We start from the raw sequence: 17896 nt of genomic DNA on the forward strand, positions 1-17896 counted from the left end.
TATGGGGGTGAGCAGCTTCAAGTTCCTGGCCATCAATGTCTCAGAGGATCTATCCTGGGCCCAACATACTGATGCCATTACAAAGAAGTTACATCAGCAGCTCTATTTGAACAGAATTGGTATGACACCAAAGTCTCTAGCAAATTTCTGCAGATGTACGGTGGCGAGCATTTGACTGGGTGCATCACTGTCTGGTGTGGAGGCTCCAATGTAGAGGATCACACAAGGGTGTAGAGGGTTGTAGACAGCCAGCTCCGTCATGGGCACAACTGCCCTCACCATCAAGGACATCTTGAAGAGGTAGCATCCATTATTAAGAACCCTCACCATGTGAGACACACCCTCTTCTCATTATTACCATCAGGGAGGAGGTACAGGAGCTTGAAGACCCACACTCAACAATTCAGGAACAGCTTCTTCCCCTCTTCCATCTGATCTCTGAATGGTCCATGAATCTACGAACACTACCTCACCATTCCTCTTTTGCACTATTCATTTATTGTCATTCATAGTAATTTCATGTTTTGCACTGTATTGCTCTCCCAAAACAATAAATTTCATGTCATACGTCAGAAGTGATAAACCTGTTTCTGATTCACCCTTGGCCAATTAACACACCCAGCTTGCATGTCATTGGGGCATGGGAGAGAACCAGTACACACAGAGCAATCTCATGGGGGTAATGTACAAACTCCACATGGAAACCTCCCACAGATAGCTTGACAACATTTTCCTTGCACAATCTCTCAGGCTTTCAGGATGCCGAAATTTATTATGCCATTTTTAGATAGTTAAGTTAGTTTATTATTGAGTTCAAGAGTTATATTGCAGCTTTATAAATCACTGATCAGGCCAAATCTGTTGTACTGAGTACAGTTCTGGTCACCACATTACAGGAAGGGTGTGGGGGCTTGGGAGAGGGTGCAGAAGCGATTCACCAGGATGCTGCCTGGATTAGAGTCAAGAGCTACAAGGAGAGGCTGGACCAACTTGTGTTGTCTTCCCTGGAGTGGCAGTGACTGAGGGGAGACCTGAGAGAGCTTCAGAACATTATGAGAGGTGTAATGGGTAGACAGTTGCACCATCTTATATAGGGAGCAGGTCAAGGGAGACGGGAGGGGCTGGCAGAGTTATTTGTAAGACTCAGAATTCATGTTGCTTTATAAAACTCTGGTTAGTTGAGAGGTTTATGAGATGATGAGAGGCATAGATAGAGTGGACAGGGTCGAAATGTCTAAAACCAGAGGAAATGCATTTAAGGTGAGAGGGAGTAAGTTCAAACGAGATGTGCAGGAGAAGTTTTTATTTACATGGAGAGCAGGTGGGTGCCTGGAATGAGTTGCCAGTGGTGGTGGTGGAGGGGTTTAAGAGGCTGTTGGATAGACATATGATTGTGTAGGGAATGGAGGATGATTTGTTACTGCAATTCAAAAGCCCAGGAATGTAAGAAGCTGCAGAGAGTCGTGGACTCTGCCCAATACATCACGGACACATCCCTCCCCACCATGGGTAGTGTCTACAGGAGGTGCTGCCTCAAGAAGGCAACGTCCATCATCAGAGATCCCCACCATCCGGGCCATCCCATCTTCTCACAGCTCCCATCGGGCAGGAGGTACAGAAGCCTGAAGTCCCACACCACCAGGTTCAGGAACAGCTACTTCCCTTCATACATTCAGTTCCTGAACCAACCGGCACAACCCTGATCACCACCTCAGTACAGCAACACTGTGACCAGTTATGATAACATTGCATTGAAACAGACTTTTTGTGTCCTATTTGTGTTCTTTCTTGTAAGAATTGTGTATAATTTGTGGTTAATTTATGTCTCCTTGTGAATGTTGTGTCTTTGATGCTCTGTGTCTGTGATGCTGTTGCAAGTAAGTTTTTCATTGGCCTTCAAAGTATTGAGTACAGAAGTTGAAGTTCCATAACGTGTTGGTTTGGCCTAATTTGGACTATTGTGTGCAGTTGTGGTCACCTAGCTACACAAAAATTATCAATAAGATTGAAGGCGTGCAGAGAAAATTTACAAGGATGTTGCCGGGCTTTGAGGAACTGAGTTGTTGGGAAATGTTGAATAGGTTCAGACTTTATTCCCTGGAGCGCAGGAGAATAAAGGGAGTTTTGATAGAGGTATACAAAATTGTGAAGGGTATAGATAGGGTAAATGCAAGAGGACTTTTTCCACTGAGGTTGTGTGAGACTACAGCTGGAGGTCATGGGTTAAAAGTGAAAGGTAAACTGTTTTAAGTGGAACAGGAGAAGCACTCAAAGGGTGGTGAGAGTGTAGAATGAGCTGCCAGCACAAATGGTGCGTGCGACTTCGATTTCAATATTGAAGAGCAGTTTGGACAGGTACATGGATGGGCAGATCGACGGGACTAATGGTTTGGCATAGACCAAAAGGGCTGAAGGGCCTATTTCTGTACTGTATTTCTCTATGACTCTATGTACTTACGTAGGTGCCAATAAACTCAATTTCTGTTTAGACTTTACATTTCCCTACATTAATTGCATCAACTACAACTCTCCTGGTTCCTCAGCTAGTTACAAACAATCATTGAAAACCTGCGCAATACACAGGAACTCGGCAGGCCAGGCAGCATCTTTGAAAAAGAGTAAACCCTCCTGAGACCTGCGAATTGATTAACTGCTATCGCTCGGAGGACAGGGCGGGTGAACCAATGATCTATTGCGCTACCCACATGTCAGCCAAGGGCAGGAACCCTTGATGCACACAAGCTGGGAGCGCTCATCTGCATAGAAGGGGGCGGTAGGTGACTGACGTTGGATGGTGATGTTGCGGAGAGTGGGCGGGTTCCTGCATGATTGACGGTGAGGATGTGGTTGAAAATTTGCAGGAAGTTCGTGACGATGCGATGCACAAGCTCTGACGGCGTAATAGGAGGTGTAATTGACGGTGGCTTCCCCCTTTCTGAATGGCTGACGCCTTGGAGTCGTGGGAGGTTCCCATGCTCTGCGAGACACAGGCCGTTTCCCCGTTCTGATAGGCAGTGTGTTCCGACGAAGGGGCGGCAGCTTCAATGATGGACGTACGAGGGCGGAGATGTCGATTGGTCAGCTGGCGAGAGAGTGATCATCCTTGCTGGGGCGGGCCTTCTCACATGGATGGATGGTTCAGATCTTTGATTGGGCACGATTGCGGTTTGATAAGCATGACAGAAGGAGCGGCTCGGGCCATTGGCGGAGTGGGTAGGCTAGAGAAGGCGGGAGCACGGATGATTGATGGGCACGGCGACTCCACGTCGACAGGGAATATCAAGATGGAGGCGCTGGCTCTGGTGAGCGGGCAGCGGGCGGGACGGAGGAAAGCGGAGGTCCCTTGTGGGGGTGGCGGCACGGGTCCTGGAGTGGGCGGGGGTAGGTTCTATGGTCGGGCCGGAGCATGGGGTTTGATAGTGGGCGGAGAGGAGAGGAGGGGAGGGTGAGCAAGTCTACCTTCATACCCCCTGGTATTCCGAATTTCCTTATCTCCCTCCCCCTTTCTTCCTGTCATTCCTCCTCGTTTTTGCCCCACACAGGCTGACTGGTGAATGAGTGATATGGTGAACATTCAATTGACAGACAGCAAAGGGAAATTTTGCCTTCAGCACAGTTAACACGAGAAGCACCCCAGGTGTAACAGGGCCCTTTGAAAATCTTAATTAAAAACCACTCTGTCGCTGGGTGTGTAAACGTGTAGGAACCGACTGAATCTCTTCGGTTCCAGAGAATTAGTGTGGCAGGATGGCACAATGGGTAGAACCCCTGACTTCTCGCTCCAGACACCTGGGTTCGATCCCCTCCTGTGTGTGTATGCATGTGTAGTTTGCACATTCTCCCTGTTATTCTGTTCGTTTTCCCCGCATCCTCCAGTTCTCTGCCACCTCACCACAATATGTGGACCCTCAGGGTGTGCATGAAGAGTAGAATCTCGGGTGAGTTTGTAGGAAAGTAGTGAAAACTGGAATGTTTCCCGCTTATCTTAAATCCATTGGGGTTCTCTCTCTCCCTCTGTTCCAGAAAAGTTCAAAATTTCCGACTCTCGACAAACGGCATGAGTTATTTTAGTGTAATCTCAGTGCTGGTAAATAGGAAATGCGTCGATTTATCCATCAAGGTTAGCATGAATGTCGTGGGCCGATATTCTGTGCTGTTGGACTCTACAGACTTGACAATAATGGTATCCTAGTGAGCCAGTCCCATTTGGCCCATATCTAACCGTTCCTATCTATGTACCTGTCTTGGTTTCTTCAGAAGTTGTAATTGTACCCACCTCTATCAGCTTGTTCCACACACCCATCATTCTTGGTGGGTGAACATGACGCATTTAATCACGTTCACAAGTTTTAGACTACTTTAACCTACCTACACACCTCTGGTCACCTCTCAGCCTCCTTTGCTCCAGGGAAAACCATCCCAGTCTATCCAGTCACTCCATCTACAGTGGTAGGAAGTTTGTGAACCCTGTAAAATGTTTTCTATTTCTGCATAAGTATGACCTAAAATGCGATAAGATCTTCACATAAGTTCTAAAACAAGATAGAGAACCCAATTAAATAAGTAACAAGATAAAAATTATACCTGTTGGAAAATGTATGTGGGGGGGGGGGGGGGTCACACCAGTTACTGAAAGCAAAGATTTCACATATATAGTTGTTGAAAAATATGTAATATTGGATCATTTTTCTTAATAAATAAGTGAAGAAGTATAATGTATTTTTGTATTATTTATTTAATTGGGTTCTCTTTATCTAGTTTCAGGACATGCGTGAATATCTGATCACATTTTAGGTCATATTTATGCAGAAATAGAGAAAATTCTACAGGGTTCACAAACTTTCTAGCACCACTGTAGCTCAAGCTCTCCAGTCCTGTAATCCCCAGTGAATTTTTTCTGTACCCTCTTCATCTCATCCCATCCCTCCTGTCGCTGGGCGACCAGAACTGTACACAGTACTCTGGGTGCAGTTTCAATAACGTCTTGTACAGCTGTAGCATGACACCCCCAACTCCTGATGAAGGGTCTCTGCCCAAATAGTTAACTGTTCACTCTTTTCTATCAATGCTGTCTGGCCTGCTGAGCTCCTCCAGCATTTTGTATGTGCTGCTTGGATTTCTGGCATTTTAAGATTTCTTGCATTTTACCCCAACTCCTGAACTCAGTACCCTGAGTGCCAAGATACTATTTCATCAGCTCTCTGTTCTACAACACCCCCTGTCAGTTACCTGTCTCTCTGTGTACCTGTACCCCGAGCTCCCTCTGTTCTACAACACTCCCCTGTCATTTCCCGGTCTCTCTGTGTACCTGTACCCCGAATTCTCTCTCCCTTGTCATTTACCTGTCTCTCTGTGTACCTGTACCCCAAGCTACCTCTCATCTAAAACAGTGCCCTGTCATTTACCGGTCTTTCTGTGTACCTGTACCCCGAGCACACTCTGATCTGCAACACTGCCCTATCATTTCCATGTCTTTCTGTGTACCTGTACCCCGAATTCTCTCTCCCCTGTCATTTACCTGTCTCTCTGTACCTGTACCCCGAGCTCCCTCTGTTCTGCAACACTCCCCTGTCATTTCCCGGTCTCTCTGTGTACCTGTACCCCGAGCACACTCTGATCTACAACACTCCCCTGTCATTTACCGGTCTCTCTGTGTACCTGCACCCCGAGCTCACTCTGTTCTACAATGCTCCCCTGTCATTTACCGGTCTCCCTGTGTACCTGTACCCCAAGCTCACTCTGTTCCACAATGCTCCCCTGTCATTTATTGTGTTTTCTCACTCCCCTCTCTCTCCTGCTCTGCCTTTCTCTTCCCCCACCTCTCTATCTCTCCCCCTCTCTCCTCCCTTCTCCCCCACTCTCTCCCTCTTCAAGCCTTTCAATCTCGTAATCATTTTCGTGAACGTCCTTTGAACCCTCTCCAGTTTCAGCACATCTTTTCTAAGGTGAGGGGCCCAAAACTGCCCACAAAACTCCAAGTGAGGCCTCACCAGTGCTTTATAAAGTCTCAATATTACATCCTTGCTTTTATATTCTCATCGTCTTGAAATGAATGCGAACATTGCATTTGCCTGCCTCACCGCTGACTCAACCTGCAAATTAACCTCTAGGGAATCCTGCACAAGGACTCCCAAGTCCCTCGTTGTCCCAAATCCTAAAATCAAAAATTCTTGGATTTTTGAACTTTCTCTCCATTTAGAAAACATTCTATGCTTCCTTTTCTTCCACCAAAGTGCATGACCATACACTTGCTGAGACTGTATTCCATCTGCCAGTTCTTTGTCCATTCTCCTAATCTGTCTGAGTCCTGTAACTTCCCTGCCCCCTCAACACTGCTCTTCCAAATGTCTTCATATTGTCAACAAATTTGGCCACAAAGCCATCAATTCCATATTCCTAATGATTGATATGTAACATAAACAGAAGTAGTCTCTAATCAAGAAAGAGCCCCATTGCTTGCAAGAAATATATTTTTATTTTAATGTACTTATAGAGAACTGGTGTTTGCAGAGAGTCAGATAGAGAGAGTGTGAAGCAGCGGGAGGGAGAGACATCTGACTCATGGACTGACCTGGGATCCCTGGAGCCTGCAGATAGCGGTACAGCCTGCCACACCACATTGCCCCCCTATGTGCTTGGCGGATGGACCGTAACCTTGGAAGACAAGGGTGGTGGTTGTTGGGATTGGCAAGGCTGGAGTTATGGATCCGGCCCACCACCCCAAACCCCCATTGCCGGAACATCACCAGAGATGCACGCCCTCGAGCCGAAGTTCTGTCCTACACTCAGGCTGCGATCTAGTGAGAGTCAGTGCATCACAGAACTTTGTCTCGCTGGCCCCAGGCACTGGCTTCAAGCAGACGGCGAGGGACCCTGGGCAAGGGCAACAGAGTGGTGAAAGCCCCTCCTGCAAGACTGGGAGGGATACATGGCTGGGGGGCAGTGGGATTTTTTTGGGATCTGACACGGCTGTGAAAAGAGAGAAATTGTGTGATTGGTTTGGGGATTGATGTGGCTGTGGGGAGATTGGGGCAGTGGGATTAGTTTGGGAAATGTGGGGCTGTGGAGAGAGAGAGTGACAGTGGGATTAATGTGGGAATTGTCATGGGGCTGTGGGGAAAGAGCAGGGAAAGATTTGTTTGGGATCTGATATGGGTCTGTGGGGAGAGAGTGGGACAGTGAGATTAGTTTGGTGACTGACACGGAGCTGTAGAGGGAGAGAGCGGGGCAGTGGGATTCGTTTGGGGACTGACATGGGATTGTGGGGAGAGAGCAGGGCAATGGGATTACTGTGGGGACTAACACAAGACCGTGGGGTCGGTCTGGGGACTGACACAGGACCGTGGGATTACTGTGGGGACTGACACAGGACCGTGGGGTCAGTCTGGGGACTGACACAGGACCGTGGGGTTGGTCTGGGGAATGACACAGGGCTGTGGGGAGAGAGCGGGGCAGTGGGATTCGTTTGGGGACTGACATGGGATTGTGGGGAGAGAGCAGGGCAATGGGATTACTGTGGGGACTGACACAGGACCGTGGGGTCAGTCTGGGGACTAACACAAGACCGTGGGGTTGGTCTGGGGACTGACACAGGACTGTGGGGTGTGTCTGGGAACTGACATAGGACCATGGGGTTTGTGTAGGAACTGAGTTGGCAGCGGGATCAGTGTGGGGACTTACAAGGACTGTGGGGCTGTGCATGGAGAATTGTATTTACTTTTTGCTATTACACTACTGTAACATGATCTTCAGTTACTGTGCAATGTGTGCTTTCAGGAGCCCACCCTCTACACCGTGAAGGCAGTTCTTATCTTGGACAATGACGGTGAACGCATCCTTGCCAAGGTACAGTCAGTGTGTGAATGTGTTCTGTCTACTGCCAACCTTGGCACCTCATCAGCCACTCTTCCCATTCCCCTATACATCACCTTGGTATTGCACTTGACGCCACATCTCTTGTGCCACACTTTCCTTAGCTTTGTCACTGTTCTCCCCTTTCTCTCCTTCCCACCCCCTCTTGCTCCTCCCCACTGCCTCCTTTACCCCAGTCCACCATCTCCCCATTCATACCATCCTCTCCCTTCCATCATTCCATCCCCCTGTCCTCTTCCTTCATCTCTGATTCATCTCAGATTCCTTAGTCAATGGCAACCTCTCTTCCCCATATGTGTGTGAGGGTGTCTCTTGCTCCCTCTCTTTCTCCCTCCCTCTCTCCCAACTTCCTTTGGATTGCCTTCATAGTGACACAACATTTTTCTCTTGCCCCTGCAGTACTATGATAATACCTACCCAACGGTGAAAGAACAGAAAGCCTTTGAGAAAAACATCTTCAACAAGACACACAGAACCGATAGTAAGTGTCCAAGTGAAGGGAATCAGAATCGGGTTAATTATTACCGACTTGAAGACTTGATGATTTGAAGAGGCAACAGTACAATGCAGTACACACACAAGATAAATAAATAGATATAAAGAGGTAGTGTTTATGGGGGCATGGACTGTACAGAAATTTGATGGCAGAGGGGAAGAAGCTGTTCCTGAATCGTTGAGTGCAAGTCTTCAGCCTTCTGTACTTCCTCTCTGAAGGTAGTAATGAGAAAAGGGTGTGTTCCGGATGATGAGGGTTTTTAATGTTGGTTGCCTGGTTCTTGAGGCACTGCATTGAAGATGTCCTTGGTGGTGGGGAGGGTTGAATGTGTGATGGAGCTGGATGAGTTTACGATCCTCTGCAACTTCTTTCAATCCTGTGCATTGGAGCAGTGACACCAGACTTGATGTAACCTGTTTAAATACTCCACTGTACATCTGTAGAAATTTTGGTGACATACCAAATCTCCTCAAACTCCAAACTCCTAACGAAGTAGAGCCACTGGTGTGCCTTCTTTGTGATTGCATCAGCATGTTGGACCCAGGAGAAATCCTCAGAGAAGTTGACACCAGGAAATTGAAGCTGCTCACCCTTTCCACTGCTGACCTCTCAATGAGAACTGGTCTGTGCTCTCCTGACTTTCTCTTCCTGAAGTCTAAAATCAATTCCTTGGTCTTGATGACATTGTGTATAAGGTTGTGGTTGTGACACCACTCCGGTTTAAGATGGTGGTGGTGAAGCACAGTTACGACTTGCTGACAGCAAAACCAACTATTAATTACTTTGTTAATCACACTTTTCTTGAAAATAATTGCTGCCATCAAAAGCCTGTAACTTGCTTTTTGGAGCCGAACTTTTGAACCGCCTGTGCGACCCAGCATCTTTATGGTGGGAACTAAAGTTTCGAAGGTGCAGGTTGGTTGTGGTGTGGCATGTACGAGCCAAGTTGAGGCGGTGCAGTCTGGGCCCAAGAGCGGGGAATGATCCAATGTTTGGTTGCTGGAATAGTCTTGGAGGCAGAGTCAAGGCAGCGTGGGTCTGAGAGCAAGGAACGACCCAAGGTTTGGCTGATTTAAGTGCTGGGCCAGATTGAAAAGGTCAGGGTGTCAGGGCCAAAGACCAATGTTCAGCTGGCTGCTTGGTAAGGGTTACTCACCTCTACACTGAACTGAGGCTGTGACCTGCAACTAATGGGTTCCTGGATCAGCTGCAGTGATGACTGGCTTTTTGGTTGTGAACTCAATTTTGTTAATTTCAGTTCTCAATGTTAGTTGCTCACTTTTATTGTTTGTACAATTTGTATTTTTTTCTACACACTGGGTGTTTCCCAGTCTTTTAATGGGTTCTATTGGGTTTCTTTGTTTTGTGTCTGCCTGTAAAGAGATGAATCTCAAGGTTGTATATAGCATACATACTTTGATAATAAATATACTTTGAACTAAACCAGCCAATCTGTCACTCCGCTACACCTCCTTTGACAGCTCCTTCCTCTGTGTGTGAAAAGCTTGCCAATTGGTTCCCCTCTAGATCATTTTCCCTCTCTCCTTAAACGTGACTTTTAGCGTCAGACTCCCCCTAGCCTGGGGAAAAAGACTGTGATGACCACCTTATCTGTGCTGCTCATGGATTTATAAACCTCCATCATGTCACCCTTCAGCCTCCTTCACTCCAAGGAAAGCCATTCAACCAGCCAACCTGTCTCACTCCAACTCTGTGCTTTGTTGTTGTCGCTTGTTCCCCACTTCATTGTCCCTTAGCTCGACGATATTTGTATCCGCAGGGTGAGATAGCGCTGTTGGAGGGACTGACAGTTGTCTACAAGAGTAACATCGATTTGTATTTCTACGTGATCGGCAGCTCACATGAGAATGAGGTGAGGAGGGAGTGCTGTGCTGTGGGAGGGGCGGTGAGGAGGGGGGCGCCGTGCTGTGGGAGGGGAGGTGAGGAGGGGAGTGCTGTGTGGAGGGGTGGTGAGGAGGGAGCGCCGTGCTGTGGGAGGGGGTGGTGAGGAGGGAGTGCCGTGCTGTGGGAGGGGTGGTGAGGAGGGGAGTGCCGTGCTGTGGGAGGGGGCGGTGAGGAGGGAGTGCCGTGCTGTGGGAGGGCGCGGTGAGGAGGGAGCGCTGTGCTGTGGGAGGGGCGGTGAGGCGGGGAGAGCCGTGCTGTGTGATCTTCTGAATCTCTCCTGTTTTCCCACAGCTGATGCTGGTGTCCGTGCTCCACTGTTTGTTTGACTCTCTGAGTCAGATGTTCCGGTAAGGGTACAGTCTCCCTCAATTATATCCCTCCCTTTTCTCTGTGACCCCCTGCACTGCTTTCACCCCCCTCCCTATCTCCATGAACCAACCCCCATCCCTCACTGTTTCCTCTAACCCACTTCTTCCTCAACACATATTCCCATCTTTCTGACTTGTCCCTGTTTTCAGTAAACCTTTACCCCCGATGTCATTCCCTGTCTTTAACTGCATTGGGCCATTTAATTGTCTTTTCTTTTTCTGGGGTGTTTGTTAAAGTTGAAAATATGGTAAATATACTTTCTTTATGCTGCATATGATCTGTCATTTCTGGACTAGTAATAACTGTATGGGCTGTATTTGCACAATATTTGGTCAAACTGAGGTTTCCTATAATCACCACCCCTCCCCATCTCTGTGACCTCCTCCCTCCCCTCCACCCCCTCCCCATCTCTGTGACCCCCTCCTCCCTCCACACCCCTCCCCATCTCTGTGACCCCCCCTCACTCCCCTACACCCCCTCCCATCTCTTGACCCCCTCCCTCCCCTACACCCCTCCCCCATCTCTGTGACCCCCCTCCCTCCCCTCCACCCCTCCCCATCTCTGTGACCACCTCCCTCCCCTACACCCCTCCCCATCTCTGTGGCCCCCTCCCTCCCCATCTCTGTGAGTCCCACATTCCCCTACACCCCTCCCCATCTCTATGAGCCCCTCCGTCCCCTACACCTCTCCCCATCTCTGTGACCCCTTCCCACCCCTACACGCCCCCCCCATCTCTGTGACCCCCTCCCTCCCCTACACCCATTCCCCATCTCTGTGATCCCCTCCCTCCCCATCTCTGTGACCCCTACAACCCCTCCCCATCTCTGTGATGCCCTCCCTCCGCTATATACCCCCTCCCCATCTCTGTGACCCCCTTCCTCCCCTACACCCCTCCCCATCTCTGTGACCTCCTTCCTCGCCTACACCAATCCCCATCTCTGTGACATCCTTCCTCCCCTGCACTCCTCCCCCATCTCTGTGGACACCCTTCGTCCCCATCTCTGGTGACCCTCTCCCTCCCCATCTCTGTGTCCTGATTCCTCCCCTACACCCCTCCCCATCTCATTGACCCCGCCCTCCCCACACCCCACCATCTCTGTGACCCTTTCCCCTCCCCTACACCCCCCATTTCTTGAGCCCCTCCCTCCCCATCTCTGTGACCCCCTTCCTCCCCTCCACCGCTCCCCATCTCTGTGACACCCACCCTCCCCTAACACCCCCTCCCCATCTTTGTGACCCCCCTCCCTCCTCCTACACCACTCCCCATCTCTGTGACCCCTTCCCTCCACATCTCTCTGACTCCTTCCCTACACCCCCTCCCTATCTCCCGACCCCCTCCCTCCCCTACACCCCTCCCCATCTCTGTGACCCCCTTCCTCCCCATCTCTGTGACCCCCTACCACCCCTACACCCCACCCCATCTCAGTGACTCCCTCCCTCCCCTACACCCCCTCCCCATCTCTGTAACACCCTCCCTCCCCTACACCCCTCCCCATCTCTTGACCCCCACCCTCCTTTTACACCCTTGTCTCCCCTACACCCCTCCCCATCTCTGTGACCCCCCTTCCTCCCCTACACCCCTCCCCATCTCTGTGACCCCCCTCACTCCCCTACACCACTCCCCATCTCTGTGACCCCCTCCCTTCCCTACACCCCTCCCTATCTCTGACCCCCCTCCCTCCCTACACCCCTACCCCTCTTGACCTCCTCCCTCCCCTACACACCCCTCCCATCTCTGTGACCCCCTTCCTCCCCTGCACCCCTCCCCATCTCTGTGACCACCTTCCTCCACACACCCCCCATCTCTGTGACCCCCTTCCTCCCCTACATCCCTCCCCATCTCTGACCTCCTTCCTCCCCTATACCCCTCCCCATCTCTGTGACCCCCTTCCTCCCCTACACACCCTCCCCATCTCTGTGACCTCCTTCCTCGCCTACACCAATCCCCATCTCTGTGACATCCTTCCTCCCCTGCACTCCCTCCCCCATCTCTGTGACACCCTTCGTCCCCATCTCTGTGACCCTCTCCCTCCCCATCTCTGTGTCCTGATTCCTCCCCTACACCCCTCCCCATCTCATTGACCCCCGCCCTCCCACACCCCACCATCTCTGTGACCCTTTCCCTCCCCTACACCCCCCATTTCTTGAGCCCCTCCCTCCCCATCTCTGTGACCCCCTTCCTCCCCTCCACCGCTCCCCCATCTCTGTGACACCCACCCTCCCCTACACCCCTCCCCATCTTTGTGACCCCCCCTCCCTCCCCTACACCACTCCCCATCTCTGTGACCCCTTCCCTCCACATCTCTCTGACTCCTTCCCTACACCCCTCCCTATCTCCGACCCTCCTCCCTCCCCTACACCCCTCCCCATCTCTGTGACCCCCTTCCTCCCCATCTCTGTGACCCCCTACCACCCCTACACCCCACCCCATCTCAGTGACTCCCTCCTCCCCTACACCCCTCCCCATCTCTGTAACACCCTCTCCTCCCCTACACCCCTCCCCATCTCTTGACCCCCACCCTCCTTTACACCCTTGTCTCCCCTACACCCCTCCCCATCTCTGTGACCCCCTTCCTCCCCTACACCCCTCCCCATCTCTGTGACCCCCCTCACTCCCCTACACCACTCCCCATCTCTGTGACCCCCTCCCTTCCCTACACCCCCTCCCTATCTCTGACCCCCTCCCTCCCTACACCCCTACCCCTCTTGACCTCCTCCCTCCCCTACACCCCTCCCCATCTCTGTGACCCCCCTTCCTCCCCTGCACCCCTCCCCATCTCTGTGACCACCTTCCTCCACACACCCCCCCATCTCTGTGACCCCCTTCCTCCCCTACATCCCTCCCCATCTCTGACCTCCTTCCTCCCCTAGACCCCTCCCCATTTCTGTGACCCCCCCTCCCTCCCCTACACCCTTCCCTCTCCTACTCCCTTCCTCATCTGTGTGACCCCCTCCCTCCCCATCTCTGTGACCCCCTTCCCTCCCCTACACCCCTCCCCATCTCTGACCTCCTTCCTCCCCTAGACCCCTCCCCATTTCTGTGACCCCCCCTCCCCATCTCCGTGACCCTCTCCCTCCCCATCTCTGTGACCTCATTCCCCCCTACACCCTTCCCCATCTCTGTGACACCCTCCCTCCCCTACACCCCTCCCCATCTCTGTGACCTCCTTCCTCCCCTACATCCCTCCCCATCTATGTGACACCCCTCCCTCCCCTACACCCCTCCCCATCTCTGTGACCTCCTTCCTCCCCTACACCCCTCCCCATTTCTGTGACCCCCTCCCTCCCCATCTCTGTGACCTCATTCCTCCCCTACACCCTTTCCCCATCTCTGTGACCCCCTTGCTCCCCTACCACCCCTCCCCATCTCATTGACCCCGCCCTCCACACACCCCACCATCTCTGTGACCCTTTCCCTCCCCTACACCCCCCATTTCTTGAGCCCCTCCCTCCCCATCTCTGTGACCCCCTTCCTCCCCTCCACCGCTCCCCATCTCTGTGACACCCACCCTCCCCTACACCCCTCCCCATCTTTGTGACCCCCCCTCCCTCCCTACACCACTCCCCATCTCTGTGACCCCTTCCCTCCACATCTCTCTGACTCCTTCCCTACACCCCTCCCTATCTCCGACCCCCTCCTCCCCTACACCCCTCCCCATCTCTGTGACCCCCTTCCTCCCCATCTCTGTGACCCCCTACCACCCCTACACCCCACCCCATCTCAGTGACTCCCTCCCTCCCCTACACCCCTCCCCATCTCTGTAACACCCTCCCTCCCCTACACCCCTCCCCATCTCTGTAACACCCTCCTCCCTCCCCTACACCCCTCCCATCTCTTGACCCCCACCCTCCTTTACACCCTTGTCTCCCCTACACCCCTCCCCATCTCTGTGACCCCCTTCCCTCCCTACACCCCTCCCCATCTCTGTGACCCCCCGCACTCCCCTACACCACTCCCCATCTCTGTGACCCCCTCCCTTCCCTACACCCCTCCCTATCTCTGACCCCCCTCCCTCCCTACACCCCTACCCCTCTTGACCTCCTCCTCCCCTACACCCCTCCCCATCTCTGTGACCCCCTTCCTCCCTGCACCCCTCCCCATCTCTGTGACCACCTTCCTCCAACACACCCCCCCATCTCTGTGACCCCCTTCCTCCCCTACATCCCTCCCCATCTCTGACCTCCTTCCTCCCCTATACCCCCTCCCCATCTCTGTGACCCCCCTTCCTCCCCTACACCCCTCCCCATCTCTGTGACCTCCTTCCTCGCCTACACCAATCCCCATCTCTGTGACATCCTTCCTCCCCTGCACTCCTCCCCATCTCTGTGACACCCTTCGTCCCCATCTCTGTGACCCTCTCCCTCCCCATCTCTGTGTCCTGATTCCTCCCTACACCCCTCCCCATCTCATTGACCCCGCCCTCCCCACACCCCACCATCTCTGTGACCCTTTCCCTCCCCTACACCCCCCATTTCCTGAGCCCCTCCCTCCCCATCTCTGTGACCCCCCTTCCTCCCCTCCACCGCTCCCCATCTCTGTGACACCCACCCTCCCCTACACCCCTCCCCATCTTTGTGACCCCCCTCCCTCCCCTACACCACTCCCCATCTCTGTGACCCCTTCCCTCCACATCTCTCTGACTCCTTCCCTACACCCCTCCCTATCTCCGACCCCCTCCCCTCCCCTACACCCCTCCCCATCTCTGTGACCCCCTTCCTCCCCATCTCTGTGACCCCCCTACCACCCCTACAACCCCACCCCATCTCAGTGACTCCCTCCCTCCCCCTACACCCCCTCCCCATCTCTGTAACACCCTCCCTCCCCTACACCCCTCCCCATCTCTTGACCCCCACCCTCCTTTACACCCTTGTCTCCCCTACACCCCTCCCCATCTCTGTGACCCCCTTCCTCCCCTACACCCCTCCCCATCTCTGTGACCCCCCCTCACTCCCCTACACCACTCCCCATCTCTGTGACCCCCTCCCCTTCCCTACACCCCTCCCTATCTCTGACCCCCTCCCCTCCCTACACCCCTACCCCCTCTTGACCTCCTCCCTCCCCTACACCCCTCCCCATCTCTGTGACCCCCTTCCTCCCCTGCACCCCTCCCCATCTCTGTGACCACCTTCCTCCACACACCCCCCATCTCTGTGACCCCCTTCCTCCCCTACATCCCTCCCCATCTCTGACCTCCTTCCTCCCCTAGACCCCTCCCCATTTCTGTGACCCCCCCCTCCCCCTACACCCTTCCCTCTCCTACTCCCTTCCTCATCTGTGTGACCCCCTCCCTCCCCATCTCTGTGACCCCCTTCCCTCCCCTACACCCCTCCCCCATCTCTGACCTCCTTCCTCCCCTAGACCCCCTCCCCATTTCTGTGACCCCCCCTCCCCATCTCCGTGACCCTCTCCCCTCCCCATCTCTGTGACCTCATTCCCCCCTACACCCTTCCCCATCTCTGTGACCTCCTTCCTCCCCTACATCCCTCCCCATCTATGTGACACCCTCCCTCCCCTACACCCCTCCCCCATCTCTGTGACCTCCTTCCTCCCCTACATCCCTCCCCATCTATGTGACACCCTTCCTCCCCTACACCCCTCCCCATTTCTGTGACCCCCCTCCCTCCCCATCTCTGTGACCTCATTCCTCCCCTACACCCTTCCCCATCTCTGTGACCCCCTTGCTCCCCTACATCCCCTCCCCATCTCTGTGAACACCCTCCCTCACCTACACCCCTCCCCATCTCTTGACCCCCTCCCTCCCCTACACCCTTCCCTCTCCTACACCCTTCCCCATCTCTTTGACCCCCCTTCCTCCCCTACACCCCTCCCCATCTCTGTGACCCTCTCCCTCCCCTACACCCCTCCCATCTCTGTGACCCCCCTCCCTCCCCTAACACCCCTCCCCATCTCTGTGACACCCTCCCCTCCCCTACACCCTTCCCTCCTCTGCACCCCTCCCCATCTCTGTGACCCTCTCCCTCCCCATCTCTGTGACCCCTCTCCCTCACCTACACCCTTCCCCATCTCTGACCCCCCCTCCCTCCCCCTAACACCCCTCCCCATCTCTGTGACACCCTCCCTCCCCTACACCCCTCCCCATCTCTTGACCCCCTCCCTCCCCTACACCCTTCCCTCCCCTACACCCCCTCCCCCATCTCTGTGACCCTCTCCCTCCACTACACCCCTCCACATCTCTGTGACCCACCTCCCTCCCCTACACACCCCTCCCCATCTCTGTGACCCCCCTCCCTCCCCTACACCACTCCCCATCTCTGTGACCCCTTCCCTCCCCCATCTCTCTGACTCCTTCCCTACACCCCTCCCTATCTCCGACCCCCCTCCCTCCCCCTACACCCCTCCCCATCTCTGTGACCCCCTTCCCTCCCATCTCTGTGACCCCCTACCACCCCTACACCCCACCCCATCTCTGTGACTCCCTCCCTCCCCTACACCCCTCCCCATCTCTGTAACACCCTCCCTCCCCTACACCTCTCCCATCTCTTGACCCCCACCCTCCCTTACACCCTTGTCTCCCCTACACCCCTCCCCATCTCTGTGACCCCCTTCCTCCCCTACACCCCTCCATCTCTGTGACACCCTCCCTCCCCTACACCCCTCCCCATCTCTGTGACCTCCTTCCTCCCCTACACCCCTCCCTATCTCTGACCCCCCTCCCTCCCTACACCCCTACCCCTCTTGACCTCCTCCCTCCCCTACACCCCTCCATCTCTGTGACACCCTCCCTCCCCTACACCCCTCCCCATTTCTGTGACCCCTCCCCTCCCCATCTCTGTGACCTCATTCCTCCCCTACACCCTTCCCCATCTCTGTGACCCCCTTGCTCCCCTACATCCCTCCCCATCTCTGTGACACCCTCCCTCACCTGCACCCCTCCCCATCTCTGTGACCACCTTCCTCCACACACCCCCCATCTCTGTGACCCCCTTCCTCCCCTACATCCCTCCCCATCTCTGACCTCCCTTCCTCCCCTAGACCCCTCCCTATTTCTGTGACCCCCCCTACCCTACACCCTTCCCTCTCCTACTCCCTTACTCATCTCTGTGACCCCCTCCCTCCCCATCTCTGTGACCCCCCCTTCCCTCCCCTACACCCCTCCCCATCTCTGACCTCCTTCCCTCCCCTAGACCCCTCCCCATTTCTGTGACCCCCCCTCCCCATCTCCGTGACCCTCTCCCTCCCCATCTCTGTGAAACTCTTTCCCCCCTACACCCCTCCCCCATCTCTGTGACCTC

General features: G+C 53.7%; 1 protein-coding gene across 1 annotated transcript in view; it reads left to right on the top strand.

Annotated features, from left to right (window-relative positions):
• The first annotated feature begins 3172 nt into the window (after positions 1-3172).
• Positions 3173-17896, top strand: part of copz1 (COPI coat complex subunit zeta 1) — a 31551-nt gene continuing 16827 nt past the window's right edge. Inside the window, exons 1-5 of the mRNA XM_059956203.1 lie at positions 3173-3302; positions 7777-7845; positions 8272-8353; positions 10150-10241; positions 10565-10620. Of these exons, the coding sequence (XP_059812186.1) occupies positions 3177-3302; positions 7777-7845; positions 8272-8353; positions 10150-10241; positions 10565-10620 (425 nt within the window). The 5' untranslated portion in view covers positions 3173-3176. The remainder of the gene's footprint in view (positions 3303-7776; positions 7846-8271; positions 8354-10149; positions 10242-10564; positions 10621-17896) is intronic.

This window comes from Hypanus sabinus, chromosome X1, assembly GCF_030144855.1.
Source record: "Hypanus sabinus isolate sHypSab1 chromosome X1, sHypSab1.hap1, whole genome shotgun sequence".
Classification (NCBI taxonomy): domain Eukaryota; kingdom Metazoa; phylum Chordata; class Chondrichthyes; order Myliobatiformes; family Dasyatidae; genus Hypanus; species Hypanus sabinus.